The sequence below is a fragment of the Syngnathoides biaculeatus genome, chromosome 2, assembly GCF_019802595.1.
Source record: "Syngnathoides biaculeatus isolate LvHL_M chromosome 2, ASM1980259v1, whole genome shotgun sequence".
In the NCBI taxonomy this organism is placed as follows: domain Eukaryota; kingdom Metazoa; phylum Chordata; class Actinopteri; order Syngnathiformes; family Syngnathidae; genus Syngnathoides; species Syngnathoides biaculeatus.
In genome coordinates this window covers 32,132,925-32,153,074 of record NC_084641.1, presented here as the reverse complement: position 1 = coordinate 32,153,074, position 20,150 = coordinate 32,132,925, and the positions used below count along the sequence as shown (strand labels likewise).

The 20,150-nt window shown below is 39.9% G+C and overlaps 1 protein-coding gene across 1 annotated transcript; it reads right to left on the bottom strand.

Annotated features, from left to right (window-relative positions):
• Positions 1-3,082: 3,082 nt before the first annotated feature.
• Positions 3,083-19,141, bottom strand: tm9sf4 (transmembrane 9 superfamily protein member 4). The gene is made up of 18 exons (XM_061801048.1): positions 19,022-19,141; positions 15,966-16,076; positions 15,162-15,261; positions 14,922-15,078; positions 14,580-14,724; positions 14,026-14,149; positions 13,835-13,956; positions 11,829-11,940; positions 11,486-11,556; positions 11,239-11,371; positions 10,942-11,023; positions 10,764-10,839; positions 8,579-8,662; positions 7,972-8,147; positions 7,796-7,859; positions 7,520-7,639; positions 6,536-6,625; positions 3,083-5,642 (listed from the first exon to the last, which is right to left on the bottom strand). Exons 1-18 carry the CDS (start codon positions 19,037-19,039, stop codon positions 5,493-5,495), a joined length of 1,935 nt encoding a protein of 644 aa, XP_061657032.1. The 5' UTR covers positions 19,040-19,141; the 3' UTR covers positions 3,083-5,492.
• Positions 19,142-20,150: the final 1,009 nt, after the last annotated feature.

Genomic DNA, 20,150 nt, shown 5'->3' with positions numbered 1-20,150 from the left:
AGCCCCTTCCTATTTGCTGTGGTAGTGGATAGGCTGACAGATGAGGTTAGATTGGAATCCCCTTGGACCATGATGTCCGCAGATGATATTGTGATTTGCGCGGCGCGAACACTAGCGCGGTGTGAAGAGGGGCGGGTTAAAAAAAGACTTCCTGGTAAAAATCACTGAGACATGGCAGTAACACAGCAGCAACACGCTAGCAAAGCGCTAACGTTAGCGCAGCGCTAACTGGGCCGGTAAAAGTCACTTCCTCGGCACATATATTCCTGTCTCACTCTTACCTTTTCCGATCAAGTGCCCCCTTCCGGTCGTTAGAAAAAAATGCACAAATTTGCCACATCAATGCATAAGCCGCAGGGTTGAAAGTGTGTGAAAAATGTCGCGGCCTATAGGCCAAAAATTAAGGTAATATACATAATACGTTGCAGACAAGGATTTACAGTTTGCACATCTTATCCAGGTCCATTTAGATATGGGAAATGTGTACAGTACATTCAGATAGCCTGAACACGTTCTACAAAAAACTATGATTATTATTGCATTGTTATTATCTTTCAAGAGACTTCCACATGGAAATAATGGTATCAGATTAGGTTTGGCTTCTTGTATCATGCATCCATTGTAGTGTCAATTACCAATTGCAGCTCTTCAGAATGTAATTACGAGTATTCAGAAAGATATTGTTGATGTCTACAATGTTCATATATATATTGATAAATATGAAGTCCCAACGACAGTACTCTGACCTCTTTTTGTCAAAAGGTCAGGAGAGAATTAAATATTACAAGCGCGCCATCTAGCGGTAATGTTGATGTAGCTATCTCCTTTAATGGGTGCCATGCACACTCTGGTGCCGCTAGGTTTTTAAGAGCAGGCTGACTGTTAAAAAAAACATTAAGACCAACCTACGTTCACGAATAACGGATGGGAGTCTCAAAGGCTGCATGAAGTTTAATCTAATGACGATCAAACAGACGACAAAGCCATCAGCAAAGAAGTCACATTAATGGTAAGTACTTACAGTATGTCATCATCGGTTAGCGACAACATGTTATTTAAATGAATTTAGAGACTTATTGTACTCTTAAAGTGTTGGTCTTAAAATGGACGAATACACTTGATTTTAGTTTTGAAAATACTCTATGGCTCTTTTGGAATTATATTTTAAAATATTTGCTGTTTATGGCTCTCAGCCTAAAAGGTTCCCGACCCCTGCTGTAGAAAATGGTTGGAAAATATTGTACAGTGCAGTGTGCCCTTGCTTGTTCCCGGTTCACCGTTGGTGGTTCGCATATTCGCGGATTTTGGTCTCTTTTAATTTCATTTACTGTATTCTCATGCCCCTCTTCGACCCGTCACCTTATCGTGGTGGAGGGGTTTTTGTGTCCCAATGATCCTACGAGCTAAGTTGTCTTGGTCTTCATGCCCCTGGTAGGGTCACCCACGTCAAACAGGTCCTAGGTGAGGAACCAGAGAAAGTACAACTCCAAAACCCCTACGATGAGTACAAAAACTGGATCTTGGTTTCCCTTGACCGTACGCGGGTCACCAGGACCCCCCTCTGGAGCTAGGCCTGGAGGTGGGTCTCGAAGGCAAGCGCCTGGTGGGTGGGCCTGCACCCATGGGGCTCGAAGGAGCAGGAGATCGACAGACGGATCGGTGCAGCGTCTGCAGTGATGTGGACTTTGTATCTGTCCGTGGTGGTAAAGAGGGAGCTAAGTCGAAAGGCGAAGCTCTCAATTTACCAGTTGATCTACGTTCCTACCCTCATCTATGGTGATGAGCTGTGGGTCGTGACCGAAAGAACAAGGTCCTGGATACAAGCGACCGAAATGAGTTTCCTCTGCAGAGAGAGGGGGGAAAGGCTCAGTCATCCTGGAGGGGCTCAGTGTCGAGCCACTGCTCCTCCGCATTGAGAGGAGCCAGATGAGGTGACTGGGGCACTTGATCCGGATGCCTCCCGGACGTCTCCCTGGTGAGGTGTTCTGGGCATGTCCCACCGGAAAGAGACCCCGAGGACGACCTAGGACACGCTGGAGAGACTATGTCTATGGGCTGGCTTGGGAACACCTCGGGATCCCTCTGGAAGAGATGGAAGAAGTGGCTGGGGAAAGTGACCCGACCCCGAAAAGCGGTAGATAATGGAGGGATTGATGGATTCTCATGATTACAATGGTCTTAAATTCTCTTCTAAACACACGTGCTGCCACATTAGCCGTGGCGCCTTACAATGTGGGGTTCCTTTTATGCACACTGACTTCGAATGAGTACAAATGTTGGCATTTAACTTTTAAACACATTGTTAACATGCATGCCAGCACATGTTTTAGTATGTATGTGAGCGACCATATGATGGTGTTCATAAGGCAGTGCGGAACAATTGCATTTCACATCTGTAAGCAAAAGAAGCTTACATTGTGATTAACACAGCCTGTGTAGACAAGTCATTACTGACGAGGTTGTCCACATTCATGGTGTCACATCGACACTAAAATTATCAGACCACAGTAAACAGAATAGCACAACTAGAAAATAATACAAATGGAAGAATGACTCACAAAATAGTGGACACAAAATATGCACTTTAAACGTGATTTACATCCTCTCAGTATCCTTTGCGGCATGCCGGTGCAGCACTTCGGACGTCCATCGTGATTACAGCTGGTGCCAAGGACAAAAAGGTCATCCTGGTCTCAGCTGTGATTGAGCAAAATCATTTTAATAGTGTTGAAGGGCTAATTTACAATCATGGCAAAAAAAAAAAAAGGGGGGGGGGCTGAGGGATGTAGTTCAAGTACACAGGGAGGCTGTGTCGTTATTGCAGTATTCAAAGTATGTCAGTGCACATAGCATCGGGGCCCAGTCCATCTGTTCATCTGCGTCCCTCTTTGGACAAGTAAGACTTGCAACACTAATGCTTTCATTGATCACAAAGACTTTCCATTCCTCAACAAAGGGTTGTTATTCTGGATCTGATGACATTGTTTAAAACACGATACTTCGTCGACTTGGTGTGAGCTCTGTCCACATTTATTAAAGCCATATGAAAAGAAAAGGAAAAAAGAAAGATTCTCAGATTTGTACTTTATACTTGAAATGCAGTTAGTGACAGCCAGAAAGTATCCCACCAAAGATAAATAGAAACCTGATAGAAAATGGGATTATTCCAGTTATCCAGACTAAACAAGTGCATTTTTCACACAAATAAATGTACAATGATGTATTTATGTCCAACCTTTGTTGACTTCTCAAGTAGTCACAAACACAGAAAACGGTGAACGTGCTACAGTAAAGATTAAAGTAGATAAGCATTAAACTCTTTCCTTTTATCTTGACTTTCATTCATGAGCCAGTCAAATCCCAAATGACCAAAATTCGAGGCTTGCAACACTTAACAAATTGGCACATGGTGCTGAGCATATGGTGCGCACGCACGGCTCTCCTGTTCTGCTCAGAGCTGCTGTTAAATAGGTTGTTAAATCAAATGTGCCAGGTTAATGCAATAAATATATCTACTTTGCGTTGACGTACAAAACAAATGGGATACTGCGATTTAATTCCACAAGAGTCTGGCCATGTTTACTCTGCCTGGAAGCACTTGATTGCCCTCTAGCGATGAACGACACCTATTGCACCATGATGCAATAGATATGAGGTACAGCATAACTATATGGAGCACATATTTACTTCAATAGCAGAAAATAAAGTAGATTAAGCAGTGATCTGAGAAGCCTAGGAAAGCGCAAGGAATGGCATGACACGTTTTATTTCTTTTTCCTGTAACTGTAGTATAGCAGTGGTCTTAAGTGTTATATACCTAATTGGACAGTCTATGTGGTGAGTCCGGGTGTTTTTTTTTCTCAATGTCTCCAACTTTGTTTGGCGGGCATAAAGCACAAGAACCAACAAACTGATGTCGCTTAAACTATTACCACACAAGCCTCATTTTTATTCACAGGACAGTAAGAAAAAGTGGCTCCAGACTCTTGAAGAGCAAATTAGTCAAGAGTCAATAAGTTGCTACGCCCTATAAAATGTCAAAACATAATTGTGTGGTATTTAATTGTTATTAATATATATTATTCAATTATTGTGATTTAGTCAAAAATCAGACATTTATGATAGTTTTATACATAAATTTCAGAGATTCCCAAGGTTTTACATAATTTTCCTTCCCACTTTACTACAAGAGGTCCCAGTAGCACACTTGAGAATCATGTTTACTCCACCCCGAGGCCACAACATTTGAGATGACACACAAACATTCATTTAAAAAAAATATGACTACTCATTTTAAATAGTGTTCAAATTTTTTTGATTTTTTTCCTCCATTAACTGTAAACTGAATTGAACTGCTTTCCACAATACAGTATTCTAATTTTAGATACACCTCTACTTCTGTTGTACATCACACAGGTATGGAAGTGTTTCAATTTCAGGGGGGCCTTACTGCCTTACTCAAGGGCACCTCAGCAGTTAGATGAGCTACTGCTGCCCGCATGTAACTTTTCTATATACACATCCAACAGAAAATACTTGGAAAGAGAGTAAGCTCCAATAAAATTTAATTAATTGCCACCAGATGTGGGGAAATTTGTACCTTTATTTTAATCCAAAACCACAGGGAAGAGAAAAAGGTTCCTGGCTTAAAAATACTGCACCCATCATTTAATAAGCATAAAAACGAATTTTCAGGTTACAGCTGGGATGATTCAGATGTGTATTAACGTCTTAAACACAATATCAATATGCATTTTGAATAAATCCCAGGCCACTGCTTTCACAAAAAAAGTTCAATCATCAGGCAATACACCAATATATTTGGTACATTGAGTTCCTTTAGAAGGGAAAAGGGGATTTCTTGATGCAGTTGTGATTTAAGTGGCTACACAAAATATATGGAAACATGATTTAAAAAATGAGAGCATTTAATATATGCATTCGGTGTGAGAATGGAGATCAATCTGTTCAACATAAAACACCAACACACTACAACCACAGTTCACCTCTCTTTGTGTAAAGTCTCTCAAATGAAAGAGGTGGAAATAAAGAAACCGGGAATATTTGGGTGAAAACAGATCCAAGGTCAACAGTCTTTCCAACATGACTGGTGATAGCAAAACTAAAACTAAATACATGGATAAATTAAATCAAGGGGGGAGACAAAATGTGCAGAAATCCATTGTTTGGCCCAGTGTTTTGTGCAAGGTGAACCAGCGAAAGATGCAAACAGTCCCAGTAGAGGAAACATCCTCTGCTCCCCCCTGCCTAAAAAAAAAAAAAAAAAAAAAAAAAAAAAAAAGCTGGGATGGGCAAGGAAGGAGACTCCGTGTTATACCCAATCCGGTCATTGGGTGTAACTTTTATACTCTGAAAAAAGCAACACGTTTGCTTCTCCCACCACAACACAAGTCAGTGTTGGTTGTACAATAAAAACATAAAAAAAAAAAAAAAGTGACAAAAAAAAAAAGATGACAGCAGCAGCAACTGACTCAGTCGATCTTGACTGCAGCGTAGATCTTCCTGATGAAGACGTAGGCGGCGTAGAAGCCGATTGTGCCCGTCAGAAGCCAGAAGGAAAGCACCATCAGGGTGGTGTAGCCAAAGTACAACAGCGATGGGATGAACTCTACAATGTCCAGCTGCAGAGGAACCAAGAGGGGACGAGCCATCAGATCACAATTTTTTATCTTTTGTTTGTCTTGTTAAAATTGCTATCCCTGAAGCTCACTTTAGTGAGATGCCACCATCCACATGCATCTAATGGACAACTACTGCACAGCTTATTTTGACAGTGTTACTGATTAAATGTCTTTATTTTAATTAAGTAGTAGTAGTCTGTGACAGGTTGGATAGGATTAGAAATTAGCTCATTAGAGGGACAGCCAAAATTGGATGTTTTGGAGAAGAGAGAGCAGAGTGAAATGGTTTGGACATGTTTAGAGGTGAGAGAGTCAGTATGTTGGTGGAAGGGTGCTGAGGATGGAGCTGCCAGGCAGAAGAGCGAGAGGAAGACCAAAGAAAAGGTTGATGGATGTCATGAGGGAGGACATGAGAACAGTGGGTGTTAAGAGAGGAGGATTCTCGAGATAGGATTAGATGGAAAAAGATGACACTGAACAGGAGAAGCAATATCAAATATAGATGGGCGAATGATCAAAGTTTAAACTCTGGAGTCGGACTCACCTTTAGAGGCATAGATTCAAGATAATATTTGTCATTTTCAAATTGTCTGACCCTTGCTCAGCATATTGTGCAAGACCTGTGTTTGCGGCAAGACCTTTGGACTCGTTGCCAGTCAAACGCAATGAAGACGCAAGCAAACAAGCATTCAACCAGACACCTCCGGACAATTTAAAGTATTCAATGCAATTATGCATAGCTTTTGGAATATGGAGGGACGTCTGTGCACCATGAGAAGCCTCTCACAACCACAGGAAGAACCTGCAAACTCCATACTGGTGTTCCAACAGAGGTTCAAATCCAGGGTCCATTGCATTCTCCATTTACAGTACAGCATCCTGTGACCTTTTACCTTGTTGACAAAGTAGAAGATGGCGTACACGAGAACATAGAACGCTGACCCTCCCGAAACCAGGAAGGTTCTCCACCACCATCGGTAGTCCTTTTTTGAGTGTTAAAGACACAAACAAATACATTGTAAAAGTTGCAGATGATGACAGCAAGATCTGCACTATGCGCATTCCAGAACAATGCTGTAAACAAACAAGTACTGTATTTTCCACCCCCCTATAAAGCACACTGCTTTATAAGGCGCACCTTCAATGGATGGCCTATTTTAAAACTTTTTTTTTCATATATAAGGTGCACTGCAATATAAGACGCATGGAATAGACGCTACAGTAGAGGTTGGGGTTATGTTGTGCATCCCATTAGATGGAGTTGAACTAAAGGCTCAATATTGATCCATATATAAGGTGCATAGGATTGTAAGGCGCACTGACGGATTTTGAGAAAATTAAAGGCTTTTAGGTGCGCCTTACAGTGCGGAAAATACAGTACTACTCACAGATTTCATCTTGAAAATTCACTTGAAAGCAGAAGATTTTTCACCAGTAATGTACATTTAGGAGATTTGTTTCTTATCTCAAAATGCCTTTAAATTCTAAGATTTCTTTGTGTCTCATACAAGAGACAAAATTGGCACAACATGCAGTTCTGGGCTGAACTGATGAATGAAATAATCTACCAGTACTATATTTCCTCAAATATATACCTCCGCTCTAATACAGTAGATGCATACATTAATCGGCGGGTGCTTTGCCCCCAGGGCCAGCTAAATGCCTTATGTGTGTTTTTCTTCCGAGCTAAGAATATAAATGACTGGCGGTGTCACTCAGTGACGACTGGTTAACTATCAAAAATATAACTATATAAAAATCTAACTTAAATGTGTAATTATTTATCTTCTGAATAATATTTATGAACTAAATACTGTCCAAATTAACTTATTTAAATCATTCTTTTTAGAGAAGTAAAAAAAATGAACAAAACATACCTCTGCACACAGCTGGAAATAAACCATGACAATGCTGATCTGAGAGCAGGAGACCACCAATATGATGAAGACCAGAAACAGGAAGCCAAAGAGATAATAGAATTGATTCTCCCAGATGGCCTAAAGATGGTCAAATGCACATGCACGGATATCAGTGTACATTATTGTCAAGTAGTGCTTAGCATATACTACTCTCCAATCTGTATGAAAAACAAACACTAAAATGTACATAGAGAGAAGACTGACTTTTTAATGTACAACAGTTATCACACTTACACTGAAAATAAAGAATAGCTCGATGAACATGGCACCAAATGGTAGGATCCCGGCCATCAGGATTCTAATGAAAGGGGGAGAAAATTAAACATTGCAGGCTAAAGTGACGGGCCTTGAATCAGCCATCTAAAGAGGAGGAAAAATGACATTCTGTATTGGAGTTGTTCAGCACTCACCCCACGAACTTGTTCATGTACCAGCGCTGCTCTGGGACCTGCCGAGGGATCTGGTTAGTGCGCACGGGGTTGTCATAGGGCTGCTTGCGGAAACCGAAGTAGTAGCCCAGATAGACCAAGGGCATGGAAATACCAAACCACATACACAGCAGAGCAAGCATGGTTGGGAAGGGCACCTGAAGATCCAGGAATAGTAATTAAATGAGACACTTCCATACAGAAACATCCAGTACCCTCTCTCTCACAATAAAGCAGCGATTGTTCCTTTTGTCTTCAGGTAGTTTAACCTAATTTGGATCTCGTGTTTATATTCTATCAACAAGTTGATGGCATCTGGAATTTTGAGTGACTGTGCTAACACTTCATAGTGATGCACCAATATTAAAATGTTTGTCCAAAAGCGAAAACACGTAAACCAAGGCTGAAAAATTTAATACTGAAAGAAATTATTCTTCCAGTTATTAATAGGAATTCATGCATGGCTCTGTCTGTTTACTAACCTAACTAAAAATTTGGACTATTTTTGGACGGACAGTTTCAATGGCCGAAAACATCATTATTATTAGCGTTATAATGTGCAGATCATTTGCATTACATGTTCACTCACCGCGCCAGAGGAGTGTTCTCCCCAAATGAAACAGTTGAGGATGAAGCAAATTCCAAACACCACAGCTGGATATAAAGTTGCAGTCTACAGGAGAGAAAAAAAAGACCTTTTCAGATGTCCAAGCAACGTTTCATAATTGGCCTTTGCTTGCTTCTGTGAGATGTTAAGACCATAATTCTTAACGCGAGGGCCAAGCACCACTGTGAGGGTTGTGAAAAGCTTTCAAGAATTTACGTCTAGTGGACACTTGTGAAATTGTCATTATTTTGTGATATTACAGAAATAAGACAAAGATAGATCATTTCAAAGGTTTTTCCATCATTAAAGTGAACTATAACTTTGCATACCTCAGTTGGGTTGCACAAGTGTAACTGGGGATGTGGCTGTTTTCAGAATTGACAGTTGAAGCCAGAAGTTTAAATACATTGTGCAAAAAGACATTTTATTTTTTTTGGATCACTGTCTGAAGTAAAATCAGAATAAACCGTTCCTGTTTCAGTTCAGTCAGGATCACCCAAATATAAAATTTTGTTAAATGCCAAAATAATGATAGAGAGAATTTACAAAGAGAATTCTAGACTTTCTTCGAGGTTACAAGTTAACATACACAAAAAGTACGATGTCTTTAAATGAACATGGGGAACCCCAGATGATAAAGTCATGGTTTTAGAATATCCTGATAGATTGATTGACTAGTCACTCACATTTGACGATTACGTTTGCGCCTGCGCACCATTGCACTCGCAAATCTGCAAAGTCGAGCATGAAAAATCACGCACGTAAAATTTGTTACGAGTAGAAAAAAATAGATATTGAAAGAAGTCGCTTGTGTTGTGTATTTTTTGCATTAATTTATGTGTTTTTTTCATAAACGTTAACAAAACAAGCCTGCTCCTGAACAATCAGTATTCACCCGGAAACAGGAAATGCAAATGAACCGTACTGAGCATGTCTGGAAGTGATGCCAAAAGCGCATGTTCTGAGCTTCTTCACGTACTGCCAGCCCATTTACATTGAAAGTCATCAACATCATGAGCCAAGCCAAAGGAAATTCAATTACACCAGGGTTGCTCAATGTGTTGATCGTGTGATGGCGTGCCCCAAAAAAATCTGCGCACCCCTGAATTACAATGAAAACATTTCTGGGATAAAACTCAGGTAATGTTTCAGTATCTAATTATAATAAGTATGAGATTGTGATTTACTTTGACTTGATCCAAGTTCTAATATTAGACTAGTCTGTCTATATATTTAAACGAGAACGGTAATTTTCTCCCGTGGTACCGTGTTATCTTGAAGTATAAAACATTTCCCCTCTCCATGCTTTAGGAAGATATAGATAATCTACTGCTACCTTTCATACCCGACTGCAGTACAGTACCAGTTTGAGGTTTATGGTTCCAAACTGCTCCAACGCATAGTAAGATTTGGCACTATCCATGGACAAATCAAAAAGTGGGAGACCTGCTACTACCAATACTGATAAAAATCCCAAACCCCGAGAGCAGGCATTCGTACAATGGCTGGAAATGTCGATCGGAGTGCCGCACTGAACTCTCAACAAAAGCTTGATGATTCAAGCGTTACTTCGGAAAGTGACAAAGTTTTATCCATACCAATTCCAGATTGTCCAGACGTTCAAAGTGGATGAATATGATGCCTAATATTTTTTTGTGAATAAGCCTTGTGACACTTTTTCCATCTTAGCCTATCTCCTGCATCTTCCTCTCTAACCGCAACTGCCCTCATGTCTTCCCTCACCACATCCATAAACCTTCTCTTTGGTCTTCCTCTCGCTCTTTTGCCTGACAGCTACATCCACAGCACACTTCTACCAACATACTCACTCTCTTGCCTCTGAACATGTCCAAACCATCGAAGTCTGCTCTCTCGAATCCCAAGTCTCCTTCTCCCCTTTCCTACCAGAAGACACACCAAGTACTCGCCTGCCTATCTCTCTGATTACCTTGCCTGTCGTAGTCCAGTCTACCGGGAGCTTCTGTTGTCCATCGAGAGCCTTTCTCACCTCTTTCCGAAAGGCCGCAAAACATTCTTCCTTTTCTCAGCTTCCACTACATGGTTCTCTGCTCTATCTTTGTCTTCTTAATCTTCCTACCCACCACCAGAGTCATCCTACACACCACCATCCTATGCTGTCGAATAATAAGCAAATCTAAACACTCACACAAAATGCTCCTTTCCTCCACCGATGGCCTTTCAGTGTGCGGTAGAGTCGTCCAGCAAAGTAGCCTCCAAATACACTACAAAAGAAACAAACCAACAACAACAAAAAAAATTTAAACACTGGATTACTTGATTCTTGGAATCTCCTTGGTGAGGATCCAAGACTTAATGGCTCTCACCCCATAAACATGAAGAGAAAGCATGCAGTGGTCATCAGAGCTCCTCTACTCGACGGCGATAACATGCCCAACATGGCAACAACTACCCAGAGAGAGAGGGGGAATACGACAAACATTTGTTGTATGAGTGGCAGAGTTATACAAAGGTGGTATTTTACTCTTAGCATTAAGGATGTTTGCAAGTTACTCAGAACTTATGAACATATGTACATGAATGTATCATATGTAATTATTATAATTGCTGCTGTAAAAGCTATGATTACCGATGAAAAACGCAATTAAAAAAAAAACACTCACAGATGACAATAAGGATCATGCAAAAAAGCTGGACTCCTGAACCCAGAAGTGAGCTGAGAATCATGGGATACTGAGGAGGCCTGAAGACATCACCGTGGACATTCTTCCATCCTGACTCTTCCATTGTGTCTTCCTGATTGTGTGCAGAATAATAAAAGTCACATGGCAGCGCACAATAAGTCAAACTGTCAAATGGTTACAGCATCCTGGTCAAGCAAGTTGAAGAATCACATTACACGAGACTTACTATATCATCCTCTCTGTTGTAATTTGCAATGTCCTTTCTTAAGGTTCTAATGATGATCATACTGAGGATACCTGAAAGAATGAACACACACTTATGTAAAGCATTTCACTGAGGTGAACTTTTGGATGAGTAACGAAAAATCACTCAGCTGATTTCAGAAGAATTTCTATACGTATAACCTTAGAAATGATGAAGTATCAAAGTAACCTACAGAAACAAATGCTATGAGATGTCCCCCATGGTTCTACAGTACACACACCTACAACCTTTGCTGCACAATGATTTCAATAATGGGACTGTTGATCAAACAACAACACATTTGAGCATGATTTTATAACCATACCCGACAAGAAGAAGACAACCACCACAGAGTTAACAATGGAAAACCAATGGATCTGCACGTCGCTCATGGTCAGGTAGGTGTCCCATCGAGAAGCCCATTTCACCTCACTCTCCTGCACAGGTCACAAGGCACTCAGATGGCTTTACGTAAAGGCGAAGTCCAGTCGTTGCATTAACAATGTATCAGATAGGTCATGTCATATGTAATGTCCCTTGAAAATTTGAGGTTAATCCGGTATCATTTAATGGTGTTTTGAGAAGATTTTTATCAAAAATTACGAATTTTTATGGGCGCCGCCATTTTAGCGAGTCACATGACCTACGTGCGCAGATGTGACATATTACATGCGCAAACAAAGGCTCGCTTATGTTGTGACACAATTATGGCCAGCACTGATTTCTCGAATTTATCCTCATCTGATGAAGAAATAGCAGTATCAATTGATTGGGAAGATACAGATTAGAACCTACATACATTTAGTGTCTCCTGATAGTCGACTGGTTACAATTCGCTTTCTGAAATTCAAACGGCTACAATTTGCTGTATAAAATTCACCATCTAAATTTTAGGTGAAGACAAAATATTTCAGTACTGAGCAACTTTTTTGGAAGTATTCGTCCGTCTTCCCGATCAACCGATACTGCTTTTTCTTCATCAGATGAGAATAAATCTGAGAAATCATCGCTGGCCATAACTGTATCACATTAGCGAGCCTTTTTTTTCCGCACCTAATACGTCACATCCGCGCATGTAGGTCATGTGACTCGCCAAAATGGCGGTGCCCATGAAAATTCGTAATTGCTGATAAAAAATCTCCTCAAAACACCATAAATGATATCGAATTAACCTCAAATTTTCAAGGTATAGTACATATGACATGACCTATCTGATACATTGTTAATTAAACGACCGGACTTCCCCTCTCAGGTAACTGCAAATTTCAAAATGCTGGATTAAAGTACAGAGGTGGCCTTGGGAAAATGACAATTATTACATTGATTCCTGTATGTTAACTCCCTCACACGTTTGTGATTTTATAAATTTGCCAAAATATCCCACCACCGCCATCTCCTGATGTCGGTGAAGGGAAGTTGTAATGGTGCCAAAATTAGATGGATACATTCTAGCACTGGCCTAAAAGACAAAAGAAAGACAACTGAAGCACCCCCCCCCAAATTTACATTAATGACACCTGGGTTATGTTATCCATTTTACCTGCATTGGTAAAGGTGGATGCAGTTGTATGGTGATGTGGGCAATCCTTATCCAGTCACTCAAACTTGAAAAATGTACGGGTGTGGTCTGTCATGCCTGCAGATTTAAAGTTACGGGTGTGGTCCACCAGTCACGCCCGCAGTTTTAAGTTGCGGGTGTGTGTTCTGTTCGTAATTATGAGTGTACCCCTTTAAGAGCGGAGGGGGCAGTGGCAGCTAAACTAGGAAGTAGAAGTATGGTGAGCAGCAGCTCTTGTTTAGAGACTGTGTTCAAAAAAAAAAAAAAAAGCCAGGCTGTGTGGTCACTGCGCTGAATCGGTTTTCATGTGCGCTGTGAGAGCGTGCGACAAGTGTGCAAATGCGCAGTGGCGCAGCTTAGAGGGAACATGGGTCAAGACTACACAAAATAAGCGACATCTTTCAATATCGATGTATTTCTACTTGTCACAAATTTTACGGGCGTGACTTTATGCTAGACTCTGCAGATTTGCCAGTGCAATGGTGCGGGGGCGCATATGCGCCCGTCAAATCAAAGTGACTGCTTGTCCCATTAAAACTTATAGTAATTAATTACCATGGCACTTCTAGTTAATCTTTATATTCTTAAAGTAGCTCAAAAGTAATATCCATTAACTAGCTTACACAGAGTAAGAATTAGAGTCCAAAGCAAATTGTGGGTTCAGCGGCCTTCAGTACTTTGGATATCGACATAGCTGGAAAAAAAACAAAGGGCATCTCACCCATAAGCGGGAATGGATTTTGTTTTCAAGAATAATTGCAACAGTCACTGACCTCCCAGTGCACAGAATACGTGAAGAGGACCTCGTTCTCGGTTGTGGGGTCAATCTCCTGTGCAGAAGAGCCGCTGGCCTCTGGCAAGGTGCAAGTCTTCTCTTTTGGCACAGCCTTCAGATCTACCAATGTATACAGGTGAAGTGCTCATGTGGACTCAAACAAACCCAAAAAGAAGTGCTGACACCTACCCTCTACTTTTACACTTTGGGGTATGACCTCAAATCGCACCACTCTATAGTTGTGCTGCTCCCCCTCCTCCAGCTTCTGCCTGTGGAAGTACAGGATGAAGGAAAGGTGGTTGTGGAGATAAAACTGTGAGGGAGAGGAGAAAAGGTACAGAATTAGTGTCTCGTATGCTCTACTCATTGGTATAGTCATTTACTTTGGGGGGGGGGGTTCTGAAACCAGAATAGTAAAAAAACATTTTGATACTAAATTCTCCAAGTTTAAAAGGCTCTATTAGAAGTTGAAATATTTTATACAACTACATCCGTGAACGGACTTGTATGAGTGCACACTGCAGCCTTTAGACAAAGAGCATGTATAATAAAACAGTTAAGTAATGAGAATAGAAGCAAGTTGGGCAGTGGTTGGAATTTAAATTAAGACAAGAAATGTATGCATTATTAAACACAAACCAGAGTAATTGACCATCCAACCAGAATATCACAGAGGAAACCACCTCTAACAAGCAAACAGTGACATACAGCACTCTGTATCCCAAAAGGCAGATTTGACTTACCTTGTTGTTGTCGACAAAGCCCAGTCTGTAGCCATGTTCAAACTGGATATCTTTAACAATATCCTTTTTAAGCTCCTCTTCAGCTCCTGCTTCTCTATTGAGATACACTTCCAACCTCGTGGCTACTGGCAGATTATCTGCAATACTAAATGAGTATAGCAAGATGTTGGTAGTTTAATTTGTTAATGAGATATTACGAATATGATATTCAGATGCTGCGAACTACCGTAGTGTGCAGTTTTGATGTGTCAGATATCATTATAGTTATTGTAACAATGTAGTGTAGTAGTTCTGCTTGTTTGGCAGTACGAGCTCTGGCAATAGGTAGGGAGAAATGCTCACAGGTGAACATAATATTCCTCTTGTATTCGCTCTGCAAACAACTTGCTCTCTTCTTTGCTGAGTTTTTTTTTGTCACACACCACCTCACACTTCTTATCCTTGTTCATTTCGACATTGAATGGGGTGTTCACAATACGGTCCCCACGCAAGACCTCCCCTGCAAAACAAAACATATTTGTGAGTTTTGTGACTCAAACAGATCACTCGGTAAAGACTAGGATGGCTTTGGCCACTATTTACCCAGGTTTTCTCCTTTGTAGACAATAGAAGAAGGCTGACAATATGGTAGGGAGTAGTATTCATAGGGAAGTTGGGTATGAGTGCTGGTCATTTTCACAGCCTGTAAAACAAAAGAAGGAACTTTAAGGCAGTTCAAATTATGTAACAAATTAAAGTTGACAACAAAACAGTTTTTGTCCATCATGAGTTGTAGTAAATTACCCAAAACTTTGGTCATTTGTTTGCTACATAGAAGTTAATTTTCTTGAATCACACAGTGTTAAATTGTTGTCAAATAGTCGTTTGTATGTACTCTTGCTGGCAAACAGTTCAGGGTCTCACTGTAGTAGCCTCGCCATTCTGCACTATTTGAATATCTGTTCTTTAGTAGCATTGGCAACATTTATACAATTGACATGGTCCCAGATTATCACACTACTAGTCACTTTGAACTGCATCTATTTCTTGTCCTCTCTAAACTCTTTGCACAACAGTCATTGTGCCGGATTATTCTATTAGTCATTTTAAATTGCTTTAATTTCTAGAGGACTCCATCTTTTTGCACAATTGTCCAAAAAAAAAAAAAAAAAAATTAAAAAAGTGTACCGCCACTATCACATAACTAGTAACCTACCTAGTAACTAGTAAGTCTCAAATGTATTCTGTCAGTTGACTGACAGTTGACGTACTAGAGCAACTTCAACTACCCGGAGACAAACTCCTAGTATGTTTTTCAAACACTTGGAAAATAAAGAGCATTCTGATTCTGTGGAAAAGGAAGAAGCATGCATAATGCAGCATGAAGCATGTTGCAAGTGTTTCTACCTTAATATCTACAATAGCCCCTTCTTGGAAATCTTGGGGGGCAACACCAGGAACGTAGAAGGGCACCACCACAGGCAATAAGGAAAAGAGCAGCAAGGCCCACCACGTCTCCTGGAACAGACATGACTAGTGATGTCAGGTTACCAATCAACTATAATAAAACAATCAGCATTTCTTCAGTGTAGACTACAAATAGCTATGCTGGTGCAAACAATCAAGAAAAACAGACCAAATCAGTGATGTATAATGCAACTATGTTAATCAGTCCCAAAGCTCTTTGGGAACTGATTAAGGAGCTAATTGAACAATGCTGTAAACAAACAAAATGTAAAGCCACAGCAGACTTTACACCCTTCTGGTTGGCTTGATGGATACCAGCAGATATTTAGCATTTTTTGCTAATCGGCTTTAATGTCCTAACTTGCCAACTCGATCAATGACATCATCGATTGGCTCCGCAAGAAATTCTTGCCGCGTCGCTGTCGTGCACACTTTATCTGAATCAAAAGGCCAATTTATTTTTTAAATAGTATTTTTAGATAGTTTTTTTCGTGTCCTCTGACATACTGTAAATATCCGACAGCCAATAAAGTTAAAAAAAAAAATGTCGGCGGCATCGGAGTGAGAAGACGGCTAAGAGAGATGAGCGGATCCAACTACATAAATTTGCTCTTTCACAATTGCATTGTCAGACTACTGCAATAAAATGGTGTATTCAGAGACCACCACATCTCATTTTTTACAGCAACCGGTTTAAACTCGTCACCTTGTCAATTGCTTGAACATTATCTTTTGCAGTGCATTCTGACACCTGAATGACCCTTCCGAACAGTTTTATGGTGACTGTTATTTTGATCCCTGTATTTAACATACAGAATTAGCTTTTTGTGCACCGTATTGTCTGTGCTTTCATCCATGATGAGGGTGTGCGAATATGGAATGTTAACATTACACAGTGTCTCATCCTGCACTATTTGAGTGATTTAATTCACAAATTCCAAGACAAAACTTTTGCTAAGTCAGCTTTCTAGTATACTCATGTACTTCGGTGGCTGGGAGAATATTGTCGATGAGAATTTGAACTTGATCTGGGTTCGATTTCTTTACCACTGTCAAATCGTTCCTTTTCTCTGTCTTTGGCAAGCTCCCTCAACAAAGTACCGATCCGAATTCCCATCTTACATCTGTAAAATATTCTAACTGGTTTCAAATGACTTGTGATAAATATGACACTTGAGGTAGTCCAGCTTCCACTCTGTCCAAACATTTCCTTCCGAAAACCTGCTTGGTACTTTGGCTTTACAACATATTTTACAAATCAGACACTTTTATTACTCAAAAAAGAAAAAATCTCATCCAGTTTCATCGCTTTTTATCCCATTTGTGTATACTCCAACAGTAATTGCATTTTAAAATAACAGCATTGTTTTTTTTGCTCTACTTTCGCCATTATTAGAGAGTAAACATAAGCAGCGTGTCTATATCATCTTCATTCTACGTTGCCCAGACCACTTTACTAACTAAAGGGGGCCCAGGCCCAAAGTTCGAAAAACACTGTGTTACATAGCCTAAAAAGCTAGAGAGAGTACGTGTGGCTGTGTGTAAACATGCTGCTGTCCTGCTGAATACAAGATCTTACCAGAGCAGTGATTTCCTACTTTTATGCCAACTCAAACAAAAATGTCACAAAATATAGATACATTAATTGCTGTATGTACTTACTGCCATCTAATAGAAGACAATTTGTTGTCAGTATGCCTCACTGGCATAAATAGATGAATAAACATACATTATCTATTTTAAATATATATATTTTTAAACAATTAGGTACACAAGCATATACTCATACTCATTTATTATAAATGTTCTTTCCTTTTTGTGTGGCTTAAAATCTGCTTGTATATATGTTTTGATGTCTTTATGAAGCATTTTGAATTATCTTGTTGAATTGTGCTATACAATTAAAGTTGACTTACCTAAATATATATATTTTTGAGCAGTTACACAAATATGCGCTGTAAATGAACAAATACTTTCTACAGACTTATTGCTCCATCTTGTTATCAAATTGGTGATAGGTTAATTGTTTTTTTAAACTCGCTGATCACCCAAACAATCATAATCGTGCAAAGCTTCGTTGTGAATTTAGGTTTCACTGACAATGGCAATAAAACGATTGTGACTCTCAGTGAGAAACAACAGCTAACATTGGACTAGGCTCTAGGAACGTGTTTTTGGCAGCTCCAGAATAAAAATGTGAATGAAAAGATAAACTAAAAAACATTTGTTGAAGTTACATTCTCTACAAATGCAAATTGGTGTAGTATTTACCAACTGACTTATTTGATATGCAATACTGGGTACTGGTGATCCAAACTTCAAACAACATATGGTGTTTTGAACGGTTATGTTAAAATAACAGGGCTCCAACTCAACTACATTAGCCCAAAACACTAATGATGCAATGGTGGTAAGAAGCATGATAACATGATTTCAAAATGCATTTTATTGTAGCTCAACTGTCTATATTTTTAAGGTGAGTAGCTTCAGTGCAGTGAAGCTCTCATTTTACGTAGAATACCTTGCAGCTTAGTTCACGCGGTTTACCAAGTAGTTTGTTGGAACACCTTTCAGCAACAACTGACGTGCTGAACCGGCAGCAACTTTAGTGATGCATCCTGGGATGCTAACAGCTAACCGGGAGCCCAAGTTCGACTGCCTGGTTCGCCTTGAAATATCAATGAATGAATGACAGCTTGACAAAAACGTCCCAGACCTCCTCTAATTTTTCACCATAGTCCGATTTACCTGACAAATACACCAGATCCATTTTAGCAGCCACGATCAAGGAGGCTAAGCGACGTTTGCTAACTACCAGGAAGTTAGCAAGAGCCTCAACCTCAAACAAAAGTCAAAGCGCTTTCAATCAAACAGTTATGTCCAGAGTAAAATTGATAGACATGTGACTACATGTGACCACTTCCAATGTCTTAAAATTGAAGGAGACATCTAGGACTGTGTAGTTGCAAGAAAAAAATAATCGTTTCTGCACTCACCATCACCGCGGCAGCCATTTTGAATACGTGTCATTCGTGACGTCACATTAAGACTGGATTTTTTTGTTTACTTCCTGTCCACTACAACCAGTTTAATGAAAACTTGTGTATTGTACTTTCGAATGAAAACAATTCAAAACACAGTAGGTAAAAAGTTTGATATATGCTTTGTATTAAATAATATCATACCAAGGAGTATTTGTGCGGCAGAAAATGAAAAAAAACCCCGAATATGAACATAGGTAGATACGACACGCCTCTTTTGAACTACGCACCTATGGCATGGCTTAGCTAGTGGGGGCTATCATGGCATCGCAGAGTTAGTGGGGGCAATCGCGTCTGTGCATAACGACATTAAGATGTTGCATATTCATTGTGCCGCATACCGTTGCACACCCCATAAAATAACCTTTCAAAGGTAAAAATGTCCATAAAACAAGCAAAGTGATAAAGTTAGAGTTGGAATGTCATTAACAGTATTTTTTATCCATCCATACATTTTCTTTGCCACTTATCCTCAAAAGGGTTGCGGTGGTGCTGGAGCCTATCCTAACTATCTTCGGGTAGGAGCTGGTTGCCAGCCAATCATGAGTCATTTAATTATAATTAAACTAAATTTGCACCCATTATTTCTGTTTTTAAGTAATGTTGGTTTAACCTGAATGAACTTTATGTCAGTGGCCAATCCTGGAATGCCCCTTAGAGGTCATCGATGTGCTAGCGTTCATCTAAAATGTTAAAGAATACTTTTGAAGTGCAAAAGTATATACAGAAATAAACAAGTCATTAAAACAGATACATTGCCCCATCCTGTGATCAGATCAGTGATTGGTTATCTTTTTTTTTTAAACTCACTGATTGGTGATCGGCCACAAACATCCTGATCGTGTAAAGCCTATGAACACTCCAGCGTTTCCTCGTAGTTGGTAAACTTTTTCTGTGGCCTGTTGCTTTTTCTGTTGCTGCTGCAAAGGGTCAGTATGTTCTTTATTTTTGTAAAAGTTAGTCAAGAGTGACCTATGCCAAAGGTTGCACTGAACCACATTTCTTAAGCATTGTTAGAATTCAAACAACCCATTATTTAAACACTTCCCGGTCATTTCAACTGAAAAAAGAAGCCAAAGTACTG

What these genes read in the sequence shown, in the direction of transcription:
- tm9sf4 (XM_061801048.1), bottom strand. An exon ending in GGTTGTCTTCTTCTTGTCGG is followed by an intron (nt 11,557 to 11,828) that starts GTATGGTTATAA and finishes TCATTCTTTCAG; the next exon opens with GTATCCTCAGTATGATCATC. An exon ending in GGAGGAAAGGAGCATTTTGT is followed by an intron (nt 8,663 to 10,763) that starts GTGAGTGTTTAG and finishes TCTCTCCTGTAG; the next exon opens with ACTGCAACTTTATATCCAGC.